The following is a 26796-nucleotide window of genomic DNA, read 5'->3' as shown; positions in this document are numbered from 1 at the left end:
AGTGTATGAAGTAAATTGAAGTTTGATTTACTTCAATATGACGTTCTCCACCCTGTGTGGTGGTTATAGAGGCTACCTTTGATGGGTATTTCTATGATATTGGTATAACAGTCAGATACACATACTTAGTGATTTTTCTTTTGTGTATTTTTCAGTTAATCGTATCGTACTGTATCGTGACGTATTGCGTTAGATGGTCGATGCGCATTAAAGACAATATATCCCTGACGTTGAGCCTCGTCGTTTTCATTGTGGAGAAAGGGACGTACAAGAGGCCTCCGATTTGTGTGTGCGAGTGACAAATGACACGGGTGTTGGCCTTCACTATCAACAAAAGAAAAGTAAAATGATTGAAAAGAAACACGGATATCGTAATATCCCAAGACTGTATCAAAAGATTCAATTGCTATTTAGCAAAGATTCTCTAAGTCCTGATATTAAGGAAACCTCAGAATCGAAAGAATTGACATCTATTTTGGTACTCGAAGGCATGCCCAACGATAATGTGCCTTTATCGCAAGACATGCATGCTCAGGCGATTAAAAGGAAACATGTTCACTTTGTCGGTGAAGAGATTCCACTCACTGAAATTGAGGAGTCGAAAGAATCTCCAAATCCAGAATTTGTAGAGGAGGCCGTCGATCAATTCGGTACCCCTCCTTAAAATTCCAGTTTTCTTGGAGTCAATAAAAAGTGTTAGAAGAATTGCGAAGTAACATTAATAAGTATTAGTTTATTTAGGCGCCCTACAAGCATGCCAGGAAATCCCAAGACGATTTGACCGGTTGACCTCGCTGTTAATTTTATGCAGGAAATTACAATAACAATGCTTGGTCGAATGACGCTGTGCCTTGAGGGTGGGATCGCCAGTGGTATAGGGGGAGGAGTACCTTCCCGATGGTGATAAGTGGTGCAGATTACCGTAGCCTAAGTGACTGGCGTATACGCGTGCCAAAAGACACCTATGGTTGATTTCCTGTTGACCAGTCGGATGGCAGAGTTGCAAATACCTGGAATGAACTATTTGGTTTTTTGTGGGTGTCGGTGGTACTTTGACAATAAAAGTAAAGATGCACATATATTGAGTTTATTGTCTTGTTTATGAGCGGCCAGTATTTCCAACAGCATAAATTATGTGCATTTGCCCTTGAAGAAATAAATAATTTCGAATAAAACATCGCGAATGTAACCACATTCCTTACACTTAAGTGCCCCAAAGAACCATGAAATCGCCCGACTTTCGATTGAAGAGATGAGTTTTGCCAAACCGCGTATACAGAAAAAGTGGCAGATGACTTTATTTTTAGAATCATAGACAGTATAGCGAGATGTAAAAAATGTGAAACAGGCTCCTCACCTAACTATCCTAAATGTTTTTGTGTCGAGTTTGTGTTTGATTCGTTTCGAAAATGTGTTCCTACATTCTCATCCGGGTAGACGTTTCTAATAATATATGTTGTTTTCGCCAGTGTCTAATTAATTTACGAGAGTTCTCCGGAAGAGTAGCTTATGAAACAGTTTCACTGATTAAGATTTGTAATTCATTACCCGCTGATTGTTTTTAGAGTTGTTTGTTCAATTAAGTTTTACCTTGAATTATTGTAATGGGTTGAATCGCATTTCCATTTATAATTAAGTTAAGGAGTCATATAGTTAGGTGTTAAGTTGATAGATTAGCCTTTTATCATCAGCGGCTCTTCTGTAAACATCTTTATCGAAGAAATAAAGATTGCCATTTGTCATCCACAAGCCACTACTCTGGTCGATCTCTGGTATACTGCTCGTAAGACGATTGAAATCAGCGCTATAACACATTGAGAACGACTGCACACAATTTGATGAGATTTGCTACAAATGTTGATCACATCAAGATATATTAGCTGTGCAAGTTATTAAGGGATGACGTGAAAGATAATGACTAATTTGCATATTTAATGAAATCTACTAATTAGGCATATATATCTGAATTTACTCGATCAAAATTGACGAAACTTGGTATGCATATTGAGGATACTATGATTTAACATTACTGAAAGTCAATAAGCATTTTTACTTCATCCAAATCCTAATTTGCATATTTAATGACCTTTTGAAATTAAGGATATATATTTGAATTTACATGACCAAAATTGATGAAACTTGCTATGTACATTAAAGATACTATGATAGAACATTATTAAATGTCATTAAGCATTTTTACTTCAGCCAATTCCTAATTTGCATATTTTATGAACTTTCCTAATTAGGGGTATTTATCTGAATTGACGAGACCACAGTTGACGAAACTGGCTATGTACATTAAAGATACTATGATAGAACATTATTGAAAGTCATTAAGCATTTGAACATTAGCCAATTCCTTATTTGCATATTTAATGAACTTTCATAATCAGGGATATTTATCTGTATTGACTAGACCAAAGTTGACGAAACTTGCTATGTACATAAAGATACTATGATACGACGTTACTGAAAGTCATTAAGCATTTTTACTTCATCCAGCTCCTAATTTGCATGAATTTTTTGAAATTAGGGATATATATTTGAATTTACATGACCAAAATTGATGAAACCTGCTATGTACATTAAAGATACTATTATGTTGGCTAACATTATTGAAAGGCATTAAGCATTTTTGCTTCAGCCAATTTCTAATTTGTGTATTTAATGAACTTTCCTAATTAGGGATATATACTTGGATTTATTTGATCAAAGTTGGCATAACATGCTATGTACATTGATGATTATACCAGGTTATACCAATATTGATAGTCATTTCGCACTTAAGTTTTCGTGTCAGCTAATTTATAGTTTGCATATCTAATGAGCTTTCAAAGTTTGGAATATATAGTTTGAAGGACTTGACCAAAGGCATGCAATTACACTTGCTATATAAAGTGGTGATACAATGACAGCAGTCAAAGAAATTAACTATTTCTATTTCAGCTAATTGCGTATTTGAATACTTAATGACCTATAAAGTTAATCTGTGGTGAACATCGTTCATTATGTAGATCATATGACGTTGCAAACATGTGGCAAAGGTTCAAATTTACACATAACTTCAATATATAATGAAACACGTGAGCATTTACAGTTCATATCTGGTTTCAAAGGGGAGTTTGTTTGTTGAACTCGCCTTGCCTTGCTGTGAGGTACCTGGGGATCTTCAGTGTATTGACCACACGAGACGTTCAGAGTTAGTTCGTACTACATAGACTTTATTTCTCTGTAGACAAGCCTGACAATTGCCATCGCCCAAGATACGCTTATCCCATAGTCTAAATGTCTTGGGTCCGCTGTGTTCTTCTCTCTCTCAAGCAACTATCTCCAAACAACTATCTTCGTTTTATTGTTTTAAAACGGGATTTAAACGTTATCTTTAAGGCGTGGCTTTGATCATACTATAGACATGAATTAAAGATAAAATGATACATGCAATCATAAACATCAATCCAGGTCTTGATCTTAAATTGACATGTTACCATTAATATGCAAACGTAATTGACTACCTGCATGATTCTTAAAATAATTCAAATATATTCTTTTCATCCAGACTCTCGTAAACATCCGCGGAAAACGTAATTACCGTTATTATGCGTTTGTCTCAAATATAGTTTGTCTGCATATCGACTTATCATTGAGATCTTGTTCTTTTAATTAACCATTTTTACTGGTATCAATGACGGCTAGGTTCATTGCGAATAAAACAGAAATGTTTTTTCAGGATCTGTCATTGCAAGAAAAAAATTTTGTACGATGAATTTCAATCACAGTTTTGTATCACCAATGCCTGCAAAAACATAGGAAGATATTTTATATCTTAGCGGTGGCGCTCCTTCTGATCCTTCTGAGTTCATTTCCTTCATGCCGTGATAGCAGTACTGGGAGCCGGAAGAAAATATCTGATCAATTCCAATATGTTACAGCATGTAGTATACAAACTACTGTGATAAAGTTCCCAGTGAATTGACGGAGGCTGTCATCTAATAGTGGTTGAAATGATAGCGTAGTAATATATTAGTAAAAGTGAAGGTGTTACTATTCGTTTTTTCAAAGGGGAGTTTGTTTGTTGAACTCGCCTTGCCTTGCTGTGAGGTACCTGGGGATCTTCAGTGTATTGACCACACGAGACGTTCAGAGTTAGTTGGTACTACATAGACTTTATTTCTCTGTAGACAAGCCTGACAATTGCCATCGCCCAAGATACGCTTCTCCCATAGTCTAAATTCTTGGGTCCGCTGTGTTCTTCTCTCTCTCAAGCAATAATCTCCAAACAACTATCTTCGTTTTTGCTGCATATGTCGCAGCGATGTCTGTCTGTCTGTCTGTCCGTCTGTGTGTCTGTCTGTCTGTCTGTTGGTTCGATATCTCAAAAACGGCTTATCAGATCAGAATCAAATCTGGTACATATATTTAGTTAGCAAATGGCAAGAACTGATTAGTTTTTGGTGGGTGTGGCTTGCATACTTTTTGCTCATTTGCATAATTAATGATTTTAGAAAAAACGGATATACATTAAAAACGACTACACACAATTTGATGAGATTTGCTACAAATGTTGATCACACCAAGATATATCAGCAGTGGGAAGCATTAAGGGGTGACATGAAAGATAAATGCTAATTTGCATATTTAATGAACTTTCCTAACTAGGGATATATGTCTGATTTGACTCGATCAAAATTAACCAAACTTGGTATGTATATTAAAGATACTATGATTTAACATTATTGAAAGTCGTTAACTGCCAATTCCTAATTTGCATATTCATAAACTTTGTTAATTAGGGATATATATATTTGAAATGACTGGACCAAAGTTGATGAATTTTGCTACATGTATGGAAGCCACTATGATACAAACATTTTTGAAAGTCATTAAGCATTTTTACTTCAGCCAATTCCGAATTTGCATATTTAATGAACTTTCGCAATTAAGGATATATATCTGAATTAACTTGATTGTAGTTGTTGAAACTTGCTATATACATCAAAGATACAGTGATATAACATTATTGAAAGTCAAAAGACATTTTACTTCAGTCAAAACCTAATTTGAATATTAAATGAATTTTCATAATTAGGGATATTTATCTGAATTGACTTGATCAAAATTGATGAAACTTGCTATGTACATTAAAGACACTATAATACAATATTATTGAAAGTCATTAAGCATTTTCTCTTCAGCCAATTACTAATTTGCATATTTAATGATCTTTCCTTATTAGAGATATATATCTGAATCGACTGGACCAAAGTTGACAAAATTTGCTACACATATTGCAGATACCATGATACAACATTATTGACAATCATTAAGCATTTTTACTTAAGCCAATTCCTAATTTACATATTTAATGAACTTTGCTTATTAGGGATATATATCGGGATTTACTTGATCAAAGTTCGCAAAATATGCTATGTACATTGATGATTATACCAGGTACTAGGTAAAAACAATATCGAAAGTCATTTCACATTTTCACGTCAGCTAATTTATAATTTGCATATCTAATGAGCTTTCACAGCTCGGCATATATGGCTTGAAGGATTTGGCCAACGGTAATTACACTTGCTATATATATAGTGGTGATACAATAAGAGCAGTCAAATAACTTTAATATTTTTATTTCAGCTAATTACATATTTGTATACTTCATGACCTTTTAGAATTAATCGGCGGTGATTATTGTTCATTATGTTGATCATAATAATTTCAATGAAGTCACAAACATGTGGCAAAGGTTCAAATTTACACATAACTTCAATATATAATGAAACACGTGAGCATTTTCAGTTCATATCTGGTATTGTTTTAAAACGGGATTTTAAACGTTATCTTTAAGGCGTGGCTTTGATCATACTATAGACATGAATTAAAGATAAAATGATACATGCAATCATAAACATCAATCCAGGTCTTGATCTTAAATTGACATGTTACCATTAATATGCAAACGTAATTGACTACCTGCATGATTCTTAAAATAATTCAAATATATTCTTTTCATCCAGACTCTCGTAAACATCCGCGGAAAACGTAATTACCGTTATTATGCGTTTGTCTCAAATATAGTTTGTCTGCATATCGACTTATCATTGAGATCTTGTTCTTTTAATTAACCATTTTTACTGGTATCAATGACGGCTAGGTTCATTGCGAATAAAACAGAAATGTTTTTTCAGGATCTGTCATTGCAAGAAAAAAATTTTGTACGATGAATTTCAATCACAGTTTTGTATCACCAATGCCTGCAAAAACATAGGAAGATATTTTATATCTTAGCGGTGGCGCTCCAACAGAAAATAGGGAGAATCAGATTTCCCAGTGTGCTGATTTCAGAACATTGGCAACAGTAATTGAGTTTATTTACCTCTGTCTTCTTGGACGATTTTTTCTGAAGCTATTACAGGATAATGTTATTTTTTTCCTTCACCTGCCGACAATTTTTTCTTCAAAAATTACCCATCCCCCTCCCTGGAATCAAATGGATCTCCCTTACCTTGACTTTTCGTCTGAAAAGTGCACATAGTTTTTTTTTCTCCTGACCCAAATATGGGTGCCCCCATCAAACGACTGTGCTCGAACACGCCTGCTCTCCCAAGTTTGCCAAGTATTGCCTAGTATTTTTGACAAACTCGCCTTGTTTTCACTGCAATATGACTATTCCTTCCACTATAACTCCACTCAATTAATACCTTCGTAACGATACGACACTATATTGAAACTATGACAACTGTCAAGTTTGCATGCCTACGAAGCATGTTTTCGCCTAATTTGCTCAAGATTTCCTTTCATTGTTTTTCAAGCCAATATCTTTCGCAGAGCTGATATGCGGCGGGTACTCACGAAGGATTTTCGATGTACAAACATACTGCTTATGGAACATAACAGGATAACGCCGCTACAAGCGGCGAAGATCCAAGTTGTGTAAGTCTTATTTGAATATAAAAGGTCAATGCCCTGGCATCGGCGAAGCCATTGAGCATGGAGTTCCTACCTCCGGGCACTGGGGTACCTAATGAACGGAAAATAAAGCCACGGGTACCGAAAATCACTCGTCAGTGAATATCTCCTTGAATTGCATTGCTGCGGGAGACCAACGAAACGTGGTACGAAAAAACCTACTTGTGCGTCTAACACCCGGTTGCATTGTGCGAAGATTGCTGTTTATAGTAATAGTGCAGTAAATTAAACTTATTCCTTACTTGTCAGAGTAGACGAAATTTCCATGAGAGAGAGAGAGAGAGAGAGAGAGAGAGAGAGAGAGAGAGAGAGATCATATTCATAGTCTACGAATTACTGTCTCTACGGTTGTTTTCCCACTACGGTTTATACAGTTTATCTCAGTGGCTCTGTTGTGACAGAGCACATATCATCAAAAAGCGAAAATCTCATCAGATAATTGCAACGGTGGTTATGCCCACAAACACAGACCTGAAAAGGGATTGCTAGCGTAAAGACAGTGCTTTTATCGGGTTTTTTTCAAAATGATTTAAAAATTAATCTCTTTACAGGGTCTCCTTGAAATTAAATTTTCGTCTTCGATCTAATACATAGGATTAAATGTGGTCTGACAATGGGCGTTATTTTTACGTCCATGGACCAAATATCTCTCTGAAGAGTCTAAACATTTCAGCGATTTAAAACAGATTTGTTTCTTATTATGCGCTTTGTTATTTTCTTGTACCCTGTGCAATGGACAAACAAACACATTCAAAGGCGGTAGAGGTCGTGACATTTAACATTCAAAAAAGGTGTCTGCAACAATGGCAATGGTGTGAACGTGGCCGATCATCGGAGCACGCCGTTCACTGACCAACCCTCACCCCCACCCCCATCCCCCGGCGCTCCTATATTGCTGTTGTATTGCATAGCGAGTTTGGTCATCAATACAATGTTTGCAAAAATTCAAAAGGTCTGCAGTGTAATAAACAGATTCCAAATTCTAATTCCTAGCTTGCCATGTGCAATCATGGACTTCCAAAAACGTCCTTGGTGCAATAGACACATGAATATATCTCAGATGGGATGACACAAAGGTCATGACATTTAACATTTAACCAGATATGAACTGAAAATGCTCACGTGTTTAATTATATGTTGCAGGTATGTGTAAATTTGAACCTTTGCCACACGTTTGTAACTTCATTTAAAGTGTTATGATCAACATAATGAATAATATTCACCACAGATTAATTTTAAATCCAAGTATATATCCCCAATCAGGAAAGTTCATTAAAATATGCAAATTAGGAATTGACTGAAATGTTCTCATTAAATATGCAAATTATGAATAGGCTGAAGTAAAATTGTTAAATGACTTTCAATAATGTCGTATCATAGTATCTTTAATGTACAAAGCAGTTCGTCAACTTTGGTCTAGTCAAGACAGATAAATATCCTTAATTAGGAAAAATCATTAAATTAGCAAATACGGAATCAGCTAAAGTGCTGTATCATAGTATCTTTAATGTACATAGCAAGTTTTGTCAAATTTGGTCTAGTCAATACAGATAAATATCCCTAATTAGGAAAGTTCATTATATATGAAAATTAGGAATTGGCTGAAGTAAAAAAGTTTCATGACTTTTAATAATGTTGTTTTACAGTATCTTCAATATATGTTGCTATCTGTGAATTTGATAAAAGTTTTCCTAATCATAAAGTGTTTAATTCTGTGCGACAGAGGAGAGCCTGTCGAGGTAGATATCCGGGTGGAATTTGTACAATTGTTCACAAAAAGTTTGCTGACAAGGTGAAACGTATAAAGTGTAAATTACATGACAGTATTCTTCTTCTTTTTGATGGGACTGTTTTTGGTTTGGATAAAGATGTACTATTTTGGAGCGTATACATATCACCTATCTATTCAAATGTATATGAAGATCTTTCGTCTGGAAATGGTATTGAGTTGTTAGAATCTGAATTTATTGATATACTATCCAAATTACCAGAGGTTTATGTAATTATTGCAGGGGACATGAACGCTCGCACTGGTGAGCAATTAGACTACATTGTTGACGATGCATGACACGAATTATGTTATAGATGACACTGTTTTGTATAACAAAGATTATTTTAACGAACCACGTGTATCTAAAGACAAAGAAGTAAATAGCTACGGTCGCTCACTGCTTTCATTTTGCTGTTGTTTCAATTTACATATTTTAAATGGTAGAACAGGTGTTGACAGAAACTGTGGGGAATTTACCTGTATTGCCAATGCTGGCACAAGTGTTGTAGACCATACGTTAGTTTCCTCTGATCTCTTTTCAAAAGTGACGTCTTTTTCGATTGAATTACGAACAGAATCTGATCATTTCCCAATGTGTTTTAGTCTTGGTATAACATGCAGAAGTACAATAAATGTATCAAATGGGGAATCTATATTAAAGTATGTTTGGAATTCAGAGAAAGAAAATGTATTCTTAAACCACTTGCAGTCGGATAACAATGTGAACAAATTAGATGATATTATTGCTGATGCAAATGCTGATGTAAGTGACTGCATTGCGACCGTTGGGAATTTATTCAAAGCAGCTGCGACAGCATGTGGTATGGCAAAACGTCTTACACCAAATTTCAAAAATCAACTGAAGCAACCTCATTGGTACGATACTGAATGTTCGAATTTGAAAACAAAAAAGTATGCTTTATTGAAACGTTTTCGTAGAGTAAATGATTTTGCTTTGTTACAGGAGTATAAAGATGTAAAATCACCTGGTCCAGACGGGATTCCAGGCGAATTTTATAAGTTTTCTGCAGATGTAATCCTTCCGCTTTTGGTTGAGTTATTCAATTATATCTTTGACTCTGGAAGTTTTCCTAGAGAATGGGCTACCGCTATTGTAATTCCATTATTTAAAAAGGGGTCTAGAGAGGATGTAAATAATTACAGAGGTATTTCCTTACTGAATGTACTTGGTAAAATCTTCACATCAATCCTGAACGCAAGACTTACGAAATGGTCAGATTCTACAAATGTTTTATCAGACTGTCAAGCAGGTTTCCGCAAAGGTCACAGCACCATCGATAATATTTTTGTGCTACATGCGATCATCCAGAAATACTTAGTGTCAGACGTGGAAAATTTTATTGCTTATTCATTGATTTTTCTAAAGCGTTCGACCGGGTCAATCATACATTATTATTGTATAAATTACTGTCTCTTGGTGTAAAAGGAAAAATGTACAACATTTTATACTCCATGTACAGCAATGTCAAAGCATGTGTTCGATCAGGAAATCATATGTCAGATTCTTTGAATGCCCGAACGGTGTACGTCAAGGATGTATTTTGAGTCCGTTGCTTTTTTCTTTTTTTATAGAGGAACTGAATACGATGTTGTCGAACTCAGGCCAACTTGGAATTCAACTTACACAAGAACTATATGACCTCTTTTGTCTTCTTTATGCTGATGACATTGTAATGTTTGCTGACTCAGTCATAAATCTCCAACGTCTTATAAATGTACTCTTCAAATTCTGTACCAAGTGGCACATGAAAGTAAATCTTGACAAAACTAAAATTGTCATTTTCCGTAAGGGAGGCCACAAAGCTCATTACGAGCGATGGTTTTTTGGAGAAGCTCAACTGGATGTAGTATCGTATTATAAGTATTTGGGTCTATTGTTGTCGTCCAGAAACACATGGTCTAAGGCTGTTTCAAATTTAGCAGATCAAGCAAGTAAAGCCATGAGTGTCATTTCAATTGCATCTTACAAAATAGGTAACTTCCCTGTAATTTGTCATTTTAAACGTTTTATTCTGTAATTCTTCCAACTATACGTTATGGTGCAGAGGTATGGGGTTACCAATATTACGATATAATAGAAAAAGTACAGAGAAAGTGGTGTACTAGGCTTTTAGGTGTGTCGTCCACTACAACCAAGAAGCGGTTCTGGGTGAATGTGGGCGTTTGCCTATTTACGTTGTAACTTTGAAAAGGTGTATTAATTATTGGCTAAAATTACTGGAAATGCCAATTGATAGATTGCCAAAGCAGGCATATTTGATGCTTCACAGATTAGATAATATGGGGCGGCACACCTGGGCAACTTCATTGAAAGATATTCTCTTTTCCTATGGTTTTGGGTATGCTTGGCTCTTCCAGGAGATTGGGAACAAAGAGCAATTTTTGCAACAATTCACAACACGTGTTTCTGATGTGTGTAAGCAACAATGGATGATGGGAATTACGCAGAAACATAAACTTTGTACTTATGCTACTTTTAAAAGCTTACTTGAACCAGAAAAATATTTATCATTATCCTGTAATGTGAAATATATTTTTGCGCTTGCTCGTCTCAGATGCTCATCTGTGGCACTAGCTATTGAAGAGGGGAGACGACAAAATGTTGATACAAAAGATAGAATCTGTACTTTTTGTAACTCTACTGAAATAGAAGACGAATATCATTTTGTTCTAGTCTGTCCATTGTACAGAGATCTCAGAGAGGAATACTTACCAGAAGAATTTCAGAAAGACGCAAATTTCCTTAAATTTACAAGACTTATGAAAACAAATCAGTCTGATCTGTTGCTTAATCTCTGTAAATTTGTATTCAAAGCTTTGTGTAGGAGAAAAGCAGTTCTTTAAGTGCATGTTCAGATATGTATCTTTTGCATGGCTCTATTCTTTGTACATGTTTCCTGATTTGTATTTGGGCCGGAGGCCTGGAAATGCAATAAATGCATATATATAAAGATGTAAAACGTACTTTTAAGGAAAAATGTCGTTCCAAAAAAAGAATTTATTTTGAGGAAGAAAAATCTAAATTAGCCTCAAACTGTGCGTCCAACTCGAAATTGTTTTGGTCGGCCATAAGAAAATTGACTATTAAACGACCATTAACAAACACATTGGTCTAGATGAGTGGTTTGACTATTTCAGTAATTTGTTATCTCTTAAACCTGGGGCTAATTATGATTTTTCTTTATCTGATGAGTTGAAGGATCTTTTAGAAAATACGGATGTTATTCCATTTATGACAGAGGTGGATTATGACATATTAAATGGACCGATTTCAGGTCATGAGATTTTAAAAGCAATTTGTCATCTTAAAAATGGCAAGTCCCCTGGATTTGATGAACTATTAGGAGAATTTTTCAAAGTTTCTGAAACTTACTTGTTGCCATGTTTAATAGTTCTCTTTAACAAACTGTTTGATTCTGGACTGTTCCCAGACGATTGGACCAAAGCAATAATTGTCCCTCTACATAAAAAAGGTCAAATAAATGTTGCAGGAAATTATAGAGGCATTTCATTGTTAAGTGTATTCAGTAAAATTTTTACCTCTGTTCTCAACAATCGTTTGACCTTCTGGGCTGAAACTCTTGGTAAAATTGATGAAACACAAGCTGGCTTTAGGCGTGGTTATTCTACCGTTGATAATATTTTTATTCTCAAAAGTATAGTACAAAAATATCTGACACTTAAACGCGGCAAATTTTATTGTGTTTTCGTCCAAGGTTTCTCCGAGAAGACAGAGATTATGGTATGTTTTGCTAAAAGGGGGAATAGGTGGTAAAATGTTTAATATGATTCATGCTATGTATAAAAATGTAAAAGCATGCGTGAGATCCCAGGGTGGACTCACTGATGTTTTTGACTGTCCAATAGGAGTTCGTCAAGGGTGCATGTTAAGCCCCTTTTTGTTTTCTTTTTTATAAATGAGTTGCCAAATGAGCTCCACAGAAATGAGTTACGTGGTGTACAACTTACTCCAGATTTAGTAGAAATCTTTTGCCTTTTATTTGCAGATGATGTCACACTTTTTTCTGACACGATTATTGGATTACAACGCCTTCTGAATAACTTAAGCTCTTATTGTGATTCGTGGAAGTTAAATGTAAATTTAGATAAAACAAAAATTATTGTTTTCAAATCTGGGGGTCATCTGTCCAAATCAGAAAAGTGGTATTTTAACGGAAAGCCTGTTGAAGTAGTTTCTTATTACAAATATCTTGGTATTCTACTCTCATGTCGATTGCAATGGTCCATGGCAACAAAAACTATTGCTCAACAGGCAAAAAAATCATTTTTAAATATTGTCAAAACAACAAAAAAGATGGGTATGTTCCCTTATGATGTTTATTTTAAAGTGTTTGATACTATGATCCTACCTATATTAACCTACGCGTCTGAGATTTGGGGTTATAAGAAATATGACTGTTCAGAAAGAGTACAGCAGTTTGCTTGTCGTGTATTTTTGGGAGTCTCTAGCAAAGCTCCAAATGTCACTGTGTTGGGAGAATGTGGGAGATATTCTATACATTTATATACTGCTAAACGTTGTATAAAATACTGGGCAAAACTTGTAAATATGCCAAAGTACAGGTATCCAAGGAAATGCTATGACATGTTGTACAATATTGAAATGTCTGGAACAAGGAAAAAACGAACATGGGTGCATGAGGTGAAGGAACTTCTGGTGGTATGTAACCTTCAAAATGTATGGGAAAATCAAAGTGTGAACAATATTAAGAGTTTTACTGAAACATTTGTTAAAAATTTTAAAAAAGTTTTGTTTGCAAGTTGGTATAGTGAAATCTGTACTTTGGATAAGTTAATATCATATCGTACTTTTAAGCTTTCTTTAGAGCCTGAGAAATATATTTTTGCTGTTAAAATTCCCATCCATATGCAAATGCTTGCACGGTTTCGCTGCTCTTCACATAACTTACGTATTGAAAGTGATAGACAACATGGGATTGAAAGAGATCAACGATTGTGCACTTTCTGTGATTCAAACGAAGTAGAGGACGAATATCATTTCCTGTTAGTTTGCTCTCTTTTCCAGAATTTGCGGAGAAAGTATTTACAAATGTATTATTTTGAATCGCCATCATCAGAAAAGTTCATTGAATTACTTTCCCAACAAAATGATCAAATCTTACAAAGTTTAGCTGCTTTTATATTTCATGCTATGAAATTACGTAATGAGTTAAATGATTTGAATAGTTAATTTATATACTTTAATTTATTAGACTTTATGACACAGATAACATATTTTTGAAATGTACATTCCTTTATTTCTTATTGTTGTATTATGGGCCAAATGCCTTGGAATACAGAATAAACCAACCTACCTACCTAAAAAAAAATATATGTTGCAAGATTCATCAACTTCGGTCGAATCAATTCAGATATATATCCCTAATTAGTGAAGTTCATTGAATATGGAAATAAGTATCTTCAATGTACATAGCAAGTTTCATCAATTTTGGTAAAGTCCATTCAGATTTATATATCTAATTAGGAAAGTTTATTAAATATGCAAATAAGTATTTGGCTGAAGTAAAAATGCTTAATGACTTCCAACAATGTTATATCATAGTATCTTCCGTGTACATAGCAAGTTTCATCAATTTTGGTCATGTCAATTCAAATAAATATCCCTAATTTCAAAAGTTCATTAAATATGCAAATTAAGAGTTTGATGAAGTGAAATGCTTAACGACTTTCAATAATGTTTAATCATAGTATCTTCAATATACATACCGAGTTTTGTCAATTTTGATCAAGTCAAATCAGATATATATCCCTAATTAGGAAAGTTCATTACATATGCAAATTATACATTATCTTTTATGTCACCCCTTAATCTCTTTCACAGCTGATATATCTTGGTAAGATCAACATTTGTAGCAAATCTCATCAAATTGTGTGCAGTCGTTGTCAATATATATCCGTTTTTTTCTAAAATCATTAATTATGCAAATGAGCAAAAAGTGAGCAAGCCACACCTACCAAAAACAATCAGTTCTTGCCATTTGCAAACTGAATCTATGTACCAGATTTGATTCTGATCTGATGAGCCGTTTTTGAGATATTGAGCACACAGACAGACAGACAGACAGACAGACAGACAGACAGACTGACAGACAGACAGACATCGCTGCGACATATGCTCACGTGTGTCAACACGTGAGCAAAAAAAAGGTACGCACAACAATAGCAATGGCTTGAGTAAACGCTCCCAAGATTATCGCCCCATTACGTTCGCCTATCTATTGTCTCATCAAGCGCGTTGTTGTCTGATTGGTCAATTTATTCACAGGGTAAACATCTCTTAGGGTCCACCTATATTTAGCGTCAGCTCCGCCCATTTGGGCATGAATAAATTACAGACCCTACTTAAGGCTTACCATTCATAGCACCAGGTAGTTCCACTCTCAGACTTGTCTCTGTCAACGGTATCTCCTTCACGGTCTTCAGTTTGCAGATTGGTACCCGCCCTGAAAAGGGCGATTGCAGAATCCTTTTGGTGAATGTTTCATATCGTAATTTTTTGTTCTCATCAAAAACGATTTTCTCTGCATCTTATGACAAATCTAGTATCAGAAACATACGGAGCTCTTTGTTCATTGACAAGAAAATCGAGAAATTTAGTCTGTAGCAACTCTTTATAAATTTTAATAACATTTTAATCTCTTTTGAATTTTCAGATTTGCTACGGCAATATTTCAACATGGCTACAAAAACAGGTAAGTTCACGATACTTAACATAACTTGGGTTTCTAAACGACTTCGCTAAACTTGTCTCGTGTACTTGCAACTCGAAACTCAGTTCACCATTGAGACTCACAGTACCGTGTCTGTGATAGCAGGGTCCGTGTCGAGGGACCGTGGTGACAGAAACCGAATCACAGCAAGTGGCGACACTGGGAGATCGATTGAAAGGATGAAAGCAAATATCATTCAATTGCATTGGAAACTTTCAGTTTCTCACTCTGCCGTCCTCTGTTCCTCGACAGATTACGAGTACATCGTCATCGGTGCCGGTCCAGCCGGTGTGCAGATCTCCTACAACATGAAGCGACTGAACATGGATTACTTGGTGGTCGAGAGAGCCGACGGCCCGGGATCTTTCTTCCGCAAATATCCTCGTCACCGCACGCTGATCTCTATCAACAAGAAATACAACGTGTTTCCAGAAGCCGAGTTTAATCTCCGCCACGACTGGAATTCCCTGGTGAACGATGAAGTCGATGACCCTCTTCTATTTACCGATTACACCGAGGAACTTTTCCCCGATGCCGGGCTTCTTGTCAAGTAAGCGCACTTACTTTATTTTCTTCGCTGCTAAAGGCAATGCATACATCGATGAATTGATGCATAGAAAGTGGAGCGGCTCCTTTTCTAGGGCCTCTCCCGTCGGAACCCGAGAAGACGTCGTAGACTAGGCGGTTCTGCTCCACTATCTATGGAGGGGAAGAGCCTCTCTGACTGGTTAACTTCACTCAGTTACCTGAGTTCCTCGGCGTCTTCTGACACCGCCCCTCCCTGAGAGAGGAGCTTTAGAGATCTAACATGAAGAAATATTATAAAAGAACACGGTCCCTTTTCACTGATCTGCTTGAATTCATGCCGTCGATTCTGCTCGTAAAGCCAACACTTCAGGTCAATTTCTGTACACATGCATACAAATATCACCTCTTTTCGCCAGTTATTGATCTCTTTTCATAGATTTAGTTTGTAGAGCTAAATTCTGTTTATCGGTGATGACACTTCGAATACCGTAATGCTGCATTATGACTTCGTATGAGATATCATTATCGTTTGCATAATATAATCCTAACCGCAATTGCCCTCCTTCCTATAGCTATGTCCTGACAATTTCGGCAATTCTCCCTGATACAAAGGTACATTGAAGATTTCTGCGACAAATACAAGATGAACATCAAGTACAACACCAACATCGTCAACGTGCACAGGGAAGACATGGACGACGGACACAAGTCTAAGTCCAAGTTCACCCTGACAGACGATAAGGGCAACACCTTCACATGCCGTGTTTTGATGGTTGGGACCGGTCCAATTCTGCCACACAATCCAATGATTGAAGGGGTCGAGATCATGGACTCATACCAGGAGCATTCTTTGGATCTAGAGGAATACAAGAACAAGAAAGTTTGCATCCTCGGAGGTGGAAACAGTGCCTTTGAGGTGAGTAGCGCGCCATCTAGCGACTACTTATGAGTTCTCAGTCTGCGATGGTTGACTTTTCTCAATTCGCACAGAAAGTAAAAAAGTTACGTATTTCGGAGTGATAGCTTTCAATCATTAACATATTTGATTTAACATTTCTTATTTTTGTTCATCCTAAACGTTGCAGATTGCTGACCATCTCGCAGGCTCCGCCGGTCTGATTCACATGTTCAACAGACATCCCGTCAAGTTCGCCTGGGACACTCACTTTGTGGGCCATCTCCGAGCCGTCAACAACAACGTTCTCGACATGTACCATCTGAAATCTCTCCACGCCCTGCGCAAATGTGAAGCTACGCGAGTCTGGAAGACGGACGACGGTAAATTCAGCATCGAGTACGACATGCACCTCCCCAACTGGGATCCCCCAGGCACTGGCCACTTCGTCACCAATGGATACGACAAGATCATCTCCTGCACCGGATGGAAGTTCATCAATGTCGGAATGTTCGATGATACCTGCACACCAGGTAAGATTCGGTAAAATAGACTAGACTTGAGAGGTTAAAATAAAACCAATGGTAAAAAACCTGCACCCAGGCTATTTCTTAATTACACTTTCCAACGGCGAGAAATATGAAGTGATACCAAGTGGCCAGATAAAATTGTGACATTATGATAAACGAAAACGTTTTTTATGAGCGGAATCGTTTCACAGACGACACTTTGATGCAATCAACGTTATTACTAGCTATATAGTTTCGGTTCGATAGTGCTAGGCTGATACTGTAATCAATGACACTTTTGACAAATGATCGACATGTCGACAATCAAGACACTAAACCTCGCCATTTTTCGGTATTTCTCGGATAACGCAAGCATGTAGACTCAATTCTTCCCGCCTTCTCTCAATCAGAAACACACACCGAAGGCAAGTACCCGGTCATCGACGCCCATTGGCAGACCACCGTCAAGGATCTTTACATCGTAGGCACTGCCATGCAGGCACGTGACAGACGAGCAGCTTCCGGTTTCATCCACGGCTTCCGCTACAATGTGCGCTCGCTCGCCAACATGCTGAACTTCTCATATGATGGAAATGAACTGCCAAGAAAAGTGTTCAGTCCTATAGACCAGGAGGAAGTCTGCACCTGGGCCATAAGTAAGAAAATTCGTTCTATAAATCCGACTTCAATATTGTCAAAACTACTCGTCACGATCGCTATATTTCACCATTTTCTCGGAAGTTGATACAACGTACACATGTCCACATTTTTCAGCATGGATTTTTAGGAATTTTGTACAAGTTTCGCCTGAAAAAAACCATACTAACCTACCATCCTCTCTCTCTCTCCTTATCTCAGAGCACGTCAGCGTAGTGTCTGCCCTCTATCAGATGGGACAGGGATTCCTGTGTGACGTCATCCTCGTCAAAAAGGACGAAGACAAGGTAGAATACATCCGGGAAGTTCCCCAAGCCTGGGTGACAGAGGAAGACTGGTTCAAGAAGACAAAACTAGCAATCATTTGCACCATAGAAGATACCATCGCCAAGTAAGTATTCCCTATAGATTATAATAGCATGAAAAACACTTGTATTTGGTCCTTCGGTGAAAGATCTTTTTTAAACGCATATTTCTTCGGTTAAAGGGATGCAGTCGTTGGAACTGCGCTCAAAGGTCGTATGGGACCCATACGACCAATGAAAACACTGTATCCAAGGTACAAAATACGCCTATCATAATCTACATCGTATAATTTAAATATTGCAGCTATGATGATGAGATACATCAATCGTGCAAGAAATATATTGTTTATGAGCAAGAAACTCGCACAGGCGCAGTTCCGACGACGGTTTCCCTTTAAGTATTTGGTCTCAAACATTTTTACAGCCCAGTTGTCTGTGAGACAAATGTCGTAATACACGTATCATTTCATTTACGTTGCAGATACCCAGAGTTAAAGGCCACGGAGTTCTTCACTCCAGGCGACGCCAACGTCTCCAACTGCAAGTGCTCGCCATTCCCACAAGCCGTGTACAGGGTCTTCAAGGAAGGCGAGATGGTGGAGGAACTCTACATCGGTGGATCGCTGGTCGTCCGTGCAGACACACGAAACTTCGAAGGCGACACGGGCCCCGAACGATACGTCAACAAACTGAAGAACTTGTTCCACCGTCATGTAAGTACCGATGAGTTTTTTGCCGAATTCTCTCTCAAAAGTGTACCAAAATCCTCAAGACCCCTGTAGTTCGCGACAAATTGACAGCTTTGATTTTAAAAATTTCTTGCTTTAGAACATTAAAAATTTGAGACTGGCATATTGCTTGTGGCCAGACCTGTCTTTCAGCCTCGCTTGCAACAAGGAAACAATATAAGTCACATAAGTTCAGGACATATAGTAGCAACTTAGAAAACCGCCTCATATTAAGACAGTTGTCTATGTAAGCTTTTTTGATCCAATTTTTCCAATCTAATACTGACTTTCCTTTTCCTGTGTTTAATTTTGAAAAGTAATCTAGTATCTGACCTAAAACAAACAAAAGGGTTTCCTCTGGTGAAGAATGTTTGTATATAGAGACAATTCACATAAATTGTAGATATTTTTGCTTTTTAAATATATTTTACTTAACAACTAATGACACATATTTCATTTTCCCCGCGTACAGACTGGCATCGGCAAGGACGGTTTCTACGAACAGCTGTTCTCAAAGGAAATGTGGCCCAAAGTGTATCGTCCATGGACCCAGGAGGAAATCGACGCACAGACCAAGGTCGAAATGGACAAGCTGAAGAAGGCCACCGACTACGAATGCAGTGTGTCCATACTCAGACCCAAAATTGACATCGCCGATATGTAAATAAATTGTGAACTCTGACCTTCCTATGACGACACCGTAACAAACACAAGTGTCGTTTGAGACGAGAACTCTTGTTACGATTGTAATTTTTAAAGTAAAAGTATTATAGGGAATATGTACAATTTTGTTGAACTCATAACGAACGTTCACTAGGATAAACAATTTCACACGGTACAACGTGGAGGGTCTTTTCTTTTGTTTACTGGAGTATTATTACTTGTAGTTCTTTTTCAAGTATCATTGCCAATGTGTTAATTAACATACAATGCCACTACCGGTCAGATGAATACGAACAAAAGATGTTTACTGACATTGACATTGAAAGTGGTACTCGAATGGACAATTAAGCTAAAACAATGAAGTGTGACACCGAATAGGCTGCGTCACAGTGGTCATCATTTAATTGACTTTGGCATGAAACAATGGCTCATACTTACATAATCAAATTCTGGCTCCACAAATCTTGACTATGGAACGGCAGTAACTATTATTTTTAGAAGTCGGCATTTGTCAAAAGAACATTATAAATATTAAAAAGCGTTAGTTGGGATGCCAACTCAGCAGAATAATTCTGAATATTTTAGAAACTTCCTTCCAATCAAGTACTTGGATTTTTATCTTTTACCCAATCAAGTGTCTTTAATACTTTTTAGCCAACGTACAGTAACTTCCTGTGATGTATTTTACATGTTCAGGTTACGCCTTGAAAAATTGTCTATTTAATGTGAAGTTTTCATGTGTATAGGTAGATTTTCAGATCTTCAGATTTGCAGAGTTTCAGATTTTCGGAGTATATCAGATTGGAGACTTTTGGAGGAGGCTTTTGGACTCTAGACTTTAGATTCAAGACTTTGTTAGGGAGGCTTAGACTTTTGTCGGTCTAGGCTTCCCCTGGCCTCGGCATGACTTTCTGATGTAAGAGCATGACTTTTGGTCGGCCAAGCTGGCAGCGTTTGCAATAAACATCGTCCACTTCAACTTGCGGCGTCACTGTGTAGTTGTATCCTAGTGGTACCTCTCAGCGAGTTAATTCCCTAGCTGAGGTTGTCAACCGTTAAAGTAGCCGGCAACACTCTCTTACGCCGAACGAGAACAATGCACTCATGGACGATCGTTTTCTCCCATGTTCGTAAACAGCAGGAATGTAAATTTAAGGATAATAACCGCTGGATGAGAGAGTGACAATAACATCTGAAAACGGTAACGTTGCTAAGTTGAAAAGTTGCAGACTATTTTTCCAATCAGCCGATCATGTACAGTATCTGTCTGTAATTTCAATGCATCGATGACGACTTATTTCTTTTAAGAAATAAAACACACTTTAACATTCAATAATCTGTTGTTCTAATCTCATTACTGAACATGTGTACACAAAGTTATGATTCTATGAAAGCGCTCGGGACATATCTTTATCATATCCTTCAAGTCTTACGACTCTTGAAATTTCGAAGTAGTCAGCAGTTTTCGGATAGCCCATCTCCATGCGTGTGCTCTCTGAATGCTGCCCTCTACGGAACACGTTAACAACTCGCAAATTGTACAGTGACATTGTATTATTGTATCATTCGCCCAGCTCTTGTGGCAGAATCGCTTATAAGCTGGTAATGATTCATCATCTTCTTCTTCTATGTCTGTCTCTCTCTCTCTCTCTCTCTCTCTCTGACTGTACTTCAGTGTACATCATCACGACGTATAAAAACGAACCAGTACTAAAATTTGCCAGACTACCTATCTCAATACGGAGCTGTGTAATTTTTTCCTCGCATCGGTCGAAGGGTCGTCGTTTTACCTCAGTCCACCCACTGCAAGTCAGACTGGAAACGCCACTGATGTCTTTTACGACAGTTACCACCTTTGTTTACGCTGTTCATGCTATTTACGCATCTACTTCAAAACACCTTGTTTTCCATGGCGTTGATATGGCATTTCGTAAAACTGGCGATTGTGTTACCTTCAACAGACTTCAATTGTCTCAAAGGGGCAGTGTTCAATCTCTGTTTCTGGTATCAGCGGTTGTTGACATTGGCTGTTTTAATATGCGATTTTAGTCCTTTTGTTCTCCTTTGAAAATTGTGCATAGTTAGTCAATTTTCTCAGAGCTAGAGCTGCTAAAAGAGCTGCCCCTCCCATTCTTCAGCCAAGGCTTCTTGCCTGAAGAGGAACATAAGTGCATGAAAGGATACTTTCTCTCCATTTTGAAAACTATGGATCACAAATTTACCCGACTTTAGCAGGTCGTTTGCATCTCCATGATGACAAAACTTGGGTTGATAAATTCTTAGACCAATCCATATCAGGCCATGGTGCCCTCAACAACACGCCTTGTCCATGCAGTGGGAGTAATTCACATCTTAAACAATGGTCGTATCTAGACCGGTGATCGGGGATTTGTGTTTGCACAAATTAAAAAAACGGAATGGTAATTTACAACAAACTAGCAGAAACGAGGAGAATAAAACGTGATAAAACTATCATGCGTTATACCTTCTTAGCATTACGCATGCTCATTCCTTTTACTTTTCATAAAACCATCTCGATCTTATGACTGAAGGGAACACATTATATCACTGACCTCATTGATAGAACCAGACACTGTTTCCGATGGCAGTGTTGCGACCAGGAATTTTAGATCAGGGGACACTGTGTCCCAGTACCATTAATTTTGGGGACATTTAGAACATTATGGGGACAACAAGCAGTTGTCAATCAAGTTGTCAAATTCAAGCTACGGGGACCGCGTCGCTATGCTTGAATTTCAGGCAATTGAAGCAGTATACCGTATCTGCCACCAATCAGAGTTCAGACAGACTACAGTCAAGGAAATTATGATATCAAGTGTAGCGTTTTACTTTCTTTTAATCATATAGCTAGCTCCGAAAGTATGTAAGTGTAAGCCTAAAAATAATTATTCAAAACAAAGATCATCGTCAGTAACAGATATTACTTGTAGACTACACCCATCACGAGTGCGCCCGAGGTGACCCACAGTGCACGAGAATGCGGGACAACGGGTTCCGTTTTGGGGACATCGTCGCAAGGTGGCGTCCTGGCGGCAACACTGCGATCGTTCGGTTTTTAATTGACAGGGTCTGCTTCGATTGAGGCGAAAGTTAAAGTGAATAACAACCAAATTTTAGGGGGAGGGGAGGATATGAGTATCCTCGCTTCCCTAGTTCGAACTTGTCATTCGTCATAGATTACATACGGCGTATCTCAGGCAAATACTTCACACTTTTGTCAAAAGTAGGTACCTTTTTTGTCATGAGATGAATTTGGTTTACGGAACTGCACGAATCAAGAATTTGCTTCACGTACTGTGGCGTTTTTACACCTTGCAATGCGTTCTTCAGATAGATTCTAATAGTATGTGACCTTGACCTTTCGGGAATATTGACAGGGCGGAGAGGGATATCTGTGAGCGAGAGGAACGACTGAAATTCAGCCAGCGTGCGTTGTGCATGATAAAACGACTTCAACACAAACGCTGTGATTATCACATATGGCTGTGAAATATGGGAACATGAAATTAATGACAAGTGTAACTTTCTCAATGATGTTAGTATATCTTATTATAGATTTATCCTAGGAGTCTCTAAACATGCACCGTCTGATGGTGTTGTTGGAGAGCTGGGTAGATATCCAATTTACTTTATGGTGATAAAACACATGCTCAAATACTGGCATCGATTGGTTTTATCAGATGACATCTTATTGAGATCTGCTTATACATCCAGGTTGAATTCAGATTGGTATAATTATATACAAAGCATATTGAACTCTCACAGTGGGAGCGATATATGGTCTTGTGTTTGCAATATTAATTCCACAGTTAATAATGTATATGATAGTTTATGTGAAATATATAAAAAAACATGGCTGAGGAACATTCATAATGATACAAGGAAGTGTGGAATGCAGAGGAATAAGCTCCGAACTTACAGACTTTTTAAGACAAAATTTGAATTTGAAAGTTACTTGCTATATATAAGATCTTTTACCTATAGGAGGTGGCTGACAAAACTAATCTAGAATTTCGGATCACAACCTACAAATAGAACTGGGTAGAAGGTCAATTCCAAAAGTTCCTGCAAATGGAAGATTCTGCAAGTTTTGTAAGTCTTTAGTTGAGGATGAATTTCACTTTGTTATAGAATGTCCAAAATACAGAACGTATCGAGATGGTCTACTTTCATCCACAAGTTTGTATAGTCCAGGCTTTCTTGATTTGAATGACAGAGAAAAGTTCATGTATATCTTTACTCACAAAGATAAACTACCTCTTGCCAAATTTATTTCTTGTACTTTAGTTCCTCCCCCAGCAGCAGCTTCATCCAGTGTTTGCTGAGTTTTGTAATTTTTGCCTTACCACACTCCTTGAGTGTGTTGTTGAGCAATAAAGTAAAGTATGATTCGCGTAGCTACACCGAGCTTCCCAGCAGAATCATGCAGACGTATTTACACATAATTCATGTTTTTTCCATAGAAAGTAGAAGCGAGACTGTCTGTTTTTCTGGTTGCTGTACATATTTGCTCCCACATCCCACAGTCCTCAGGGACTGTGTCGCTCCGTAGTGTTGGACTTGTCAGATGGGATAATGTAAATGGCTAATAATGAACTCCAACCGTCTGCGAGATGTACTCGACGAACACCGATCAAGCACCAGGCAGGCAACGACGAATGTTTCAAATGCCGCGAGTAAAGAAGACGAGATCTCGCGCTTTTGGAGGTCCTGGACCAAGTCTCGCGATAAAGGATTAGTTGGATTATCTACAGAGTGAGGGATTACACAAAAATTAGTAAACTTCACTTAAACTATATGCTTACTCATATTCGAGACTTCTTTTTCACACAAGCCTAACAGCCTACTCGTACTAGTACTTCGAGTTGACTTCGCGAGATCTCGTTGTGAGCGGGAAGTAGACAATCTTTCCGATAACAGACGACAGCAAACACATTGTTATAAGAATGACACATTTCACTTTAATCTGTAAAATATTCTTAAGCGACTGCATTTTCAAATACCGGCGAAAACACACTGGTTCCATAACGACACTTTAAATTAGTAAAATATTGAAACATATTTTCCATATCGCGTTGAAAGATTTTGCAAATTATTACACACATGACGATACAATATTGTGATTAAAAACTAATGAACCATGGGACTTTGTGGCAACATAACTGTTTATACATATCGGCTGTACTCAAAATTTTGGTCACCATGGTGATGTGATTTCAAGCTAGACACACGACATCCACTGAGGTCACCAAAGTTATATTACACAAAACGCAATCACCGGGATTAGTTCACAGGACGGCAACTCATATAAAAACGATCTATCTCCGACAAATTTAAACTGTGGTTTACCCTGACTACTGGAAGGATTATTGCTTATGGGGCGCCAAAATGCTTGTCAGCTTTACTGCCGCTAACTCAGAATTCTAATAAGACTTTACGGTCTGAGAAAATGACGCCATGAATTTTACATACGGAGTGTTAGCCGATGTGGAATCGGCCGATAATTTCAAATGTCACCGAAGGTTAACCGAATGCATTACTTCTTAACGTCAGTGGTAACAAGAAGCAATCCCATAAATATTGATGACATTCGTTTCCTGCCCGCAGAGAGTTGGATAAAACAAATAAATCATAACGAAAGTGGCCAGGTCACAGTCGACGGAAACTCAGGCGGGATTTACCGTTGATAAAATCTTAACGTTGTTCTCAGTGGGCAAACAGGGACTTACAACATTACTTCAAAGTTGGCCTAGTTTACTACAAGACCATAGCTCGACCAAGCCTTCTGTTTGGAAGTGGCTTTTGAATAGGAGAGACTGTTTCTGTTATGTTTGTGATAAAATAGGAAAGACGTTTACAAATTTAAGTGTTTGTTATAAAAAATGTGCATAATTTAACCACATCAAAACTAGCATTGTACGGAACAGTGATGTAGAAAAGAGTGACTGAGTGTGGGGGGTAAAGTTCCGGGGACAGAGTGGGGGGGGGGGGGGGGGAGAATGATATTGGCGAGAAAAGGGGCAGAGGAAAAGGTTCAGTTTGCGAATAGCAGAAATGAGGACTGTGTAGGCATGCATCGGACAGTATTGCCAACGATGGAATGTCAGTGGTAAGTTTAGTGAGAGAGGTGAAGATAACATTTCGGAGTCAGTACATCTTCGTCTTTCATTCGCATCGCGATAAGTGGTCTGTACTATCAGCATTTTTCATCTCCCGCCCTGCTCCATTTTAATCAAGACAAGTATCTGCAGTATCTGCTACACGGGTAGAGAGATACAATTCTGTCAAGGTGTAATGGCCGGGGCATCCATAGGTACATTTATGTCTTCGGATTGAACGTTTCTCGTGTGACCTTCGGTCAGGAACACCACAACTCACTCTCTCTAATTGCAAGAAGTCTTAATTATTCAGACAAAATCACCGTCCCGGGGGTCCTTTCGCCTTTCTAATCACGTGAACAGAGAAAATAAAGATTACAACAACAAAATGTTGACCATTGTGTGTTCTGCATTCAAGTAAATGACATCATGCTTGTTTCCTTTATGATCACGATGTGTATGTGTAGGAAATACTGCATTTTTTGTACTTTTCCTTGGGCGTCATTTTATGAGTGCGGCACCCGTTTATTATTTAACCTGTTAAAACGCGTATAGGCATGGTCCAAATCAGCAAGGAGCGATACTTCTACACATAGTACATTTACACGAACCAACTTTGTTTGAAAATAAAATAATGAAAATCATGTATGAAATTCGCAGCTATTGGGCTTTAAGGTGTTAATGCGCCTCGGGGACAGACATTCTGACTCTCTAACATCTAAAATACTAGTTTGATATACTACCTTTCGGGGTCATTTTGTAGCTCATGTAGTAAATTAACGTTTAAAAAAAAAGATTTCAAAAAAAAGGTACCGTTATTCAAAGTATTATTACGGGTGATTTGAAAAAAATTTAACGCTTTAAATTTCGAGGAGC

The 26796-nt window shown here is 37.6% G+C and overlaps 1 protein-coding gene across 1 annotated transcript; it reads left to right on the top strand.

Annotated features, from left to right (window-relative positions):
- Positions 1 to 15177: 15177 nt before the first annotated feature.
- On the top strand, positions 15178 to 20780 carry LOC139147433 (FAD-dependent oxidoreductase domain-containing protein 2-like). Its single transcript, XM_070718540.1, has 9 exons — positions 15178 to 15278; positions 15460 to 15498; positions 15769 to 16066; positions 16657 to 16960; positions 17130 to 17472; positions 17859 to 18104; positions 18307 to 18496; positions 18892 to 19123; positions 19611 to 20780. Exons 2-9 carry the CDS (start codon positions 15483 to 15485, stop codon positions 19800 to 19802), a joined length of 1821 nt encoding a protein of 606 aa, XP_070574641.1. The 5' UTR covers positions 15178 to 15278; positions 15460 to 15482; the 3' UTR covers positions 19803 to 20780.
- Positions 20781 to 26796: the final 6016 nt, after the last annotated feature.

This window comes from Ptychodera flava, chromosome 13 (assembly GCF_041260155.1).
Source record: "Ptychodera flava strain L36383 chromosome 13, AS_Pfla_20210202, whole genome shotgun sequence".
Classification (NCBI taxonomy): domain Eukaryota; kingdom Metazoa; phylum Hemichordata; class Enteropneusta; family Ptychoderidae; genus Ptychodera; species Ptychodera flava.
The sequence above is the reverse complement of the archived record's forward strand: the minus strand, read 5'-3'. Positions and strand labels throughout refer to the sequence as shown.

Bases quoted from the DNA above. Each gene is read 5' to 3' on its own strand.
- LOC139147433 (XM_070718540.1), top strand. The intron at 17,473-17,858 runs GTAAGATTCGGT...TCTCTCAATCAG, and splicing joins CGATGATACCTGCACACCAG to AAACACACACCGAAGGCAAG. The intron at 19,124-19,610 runs GTAAGTACCGAT...CCCCGCGTACAG, and splicing joins AGAACTTGTTCCACCGTCAT to ACTGGCATCGGCAAGGACGG.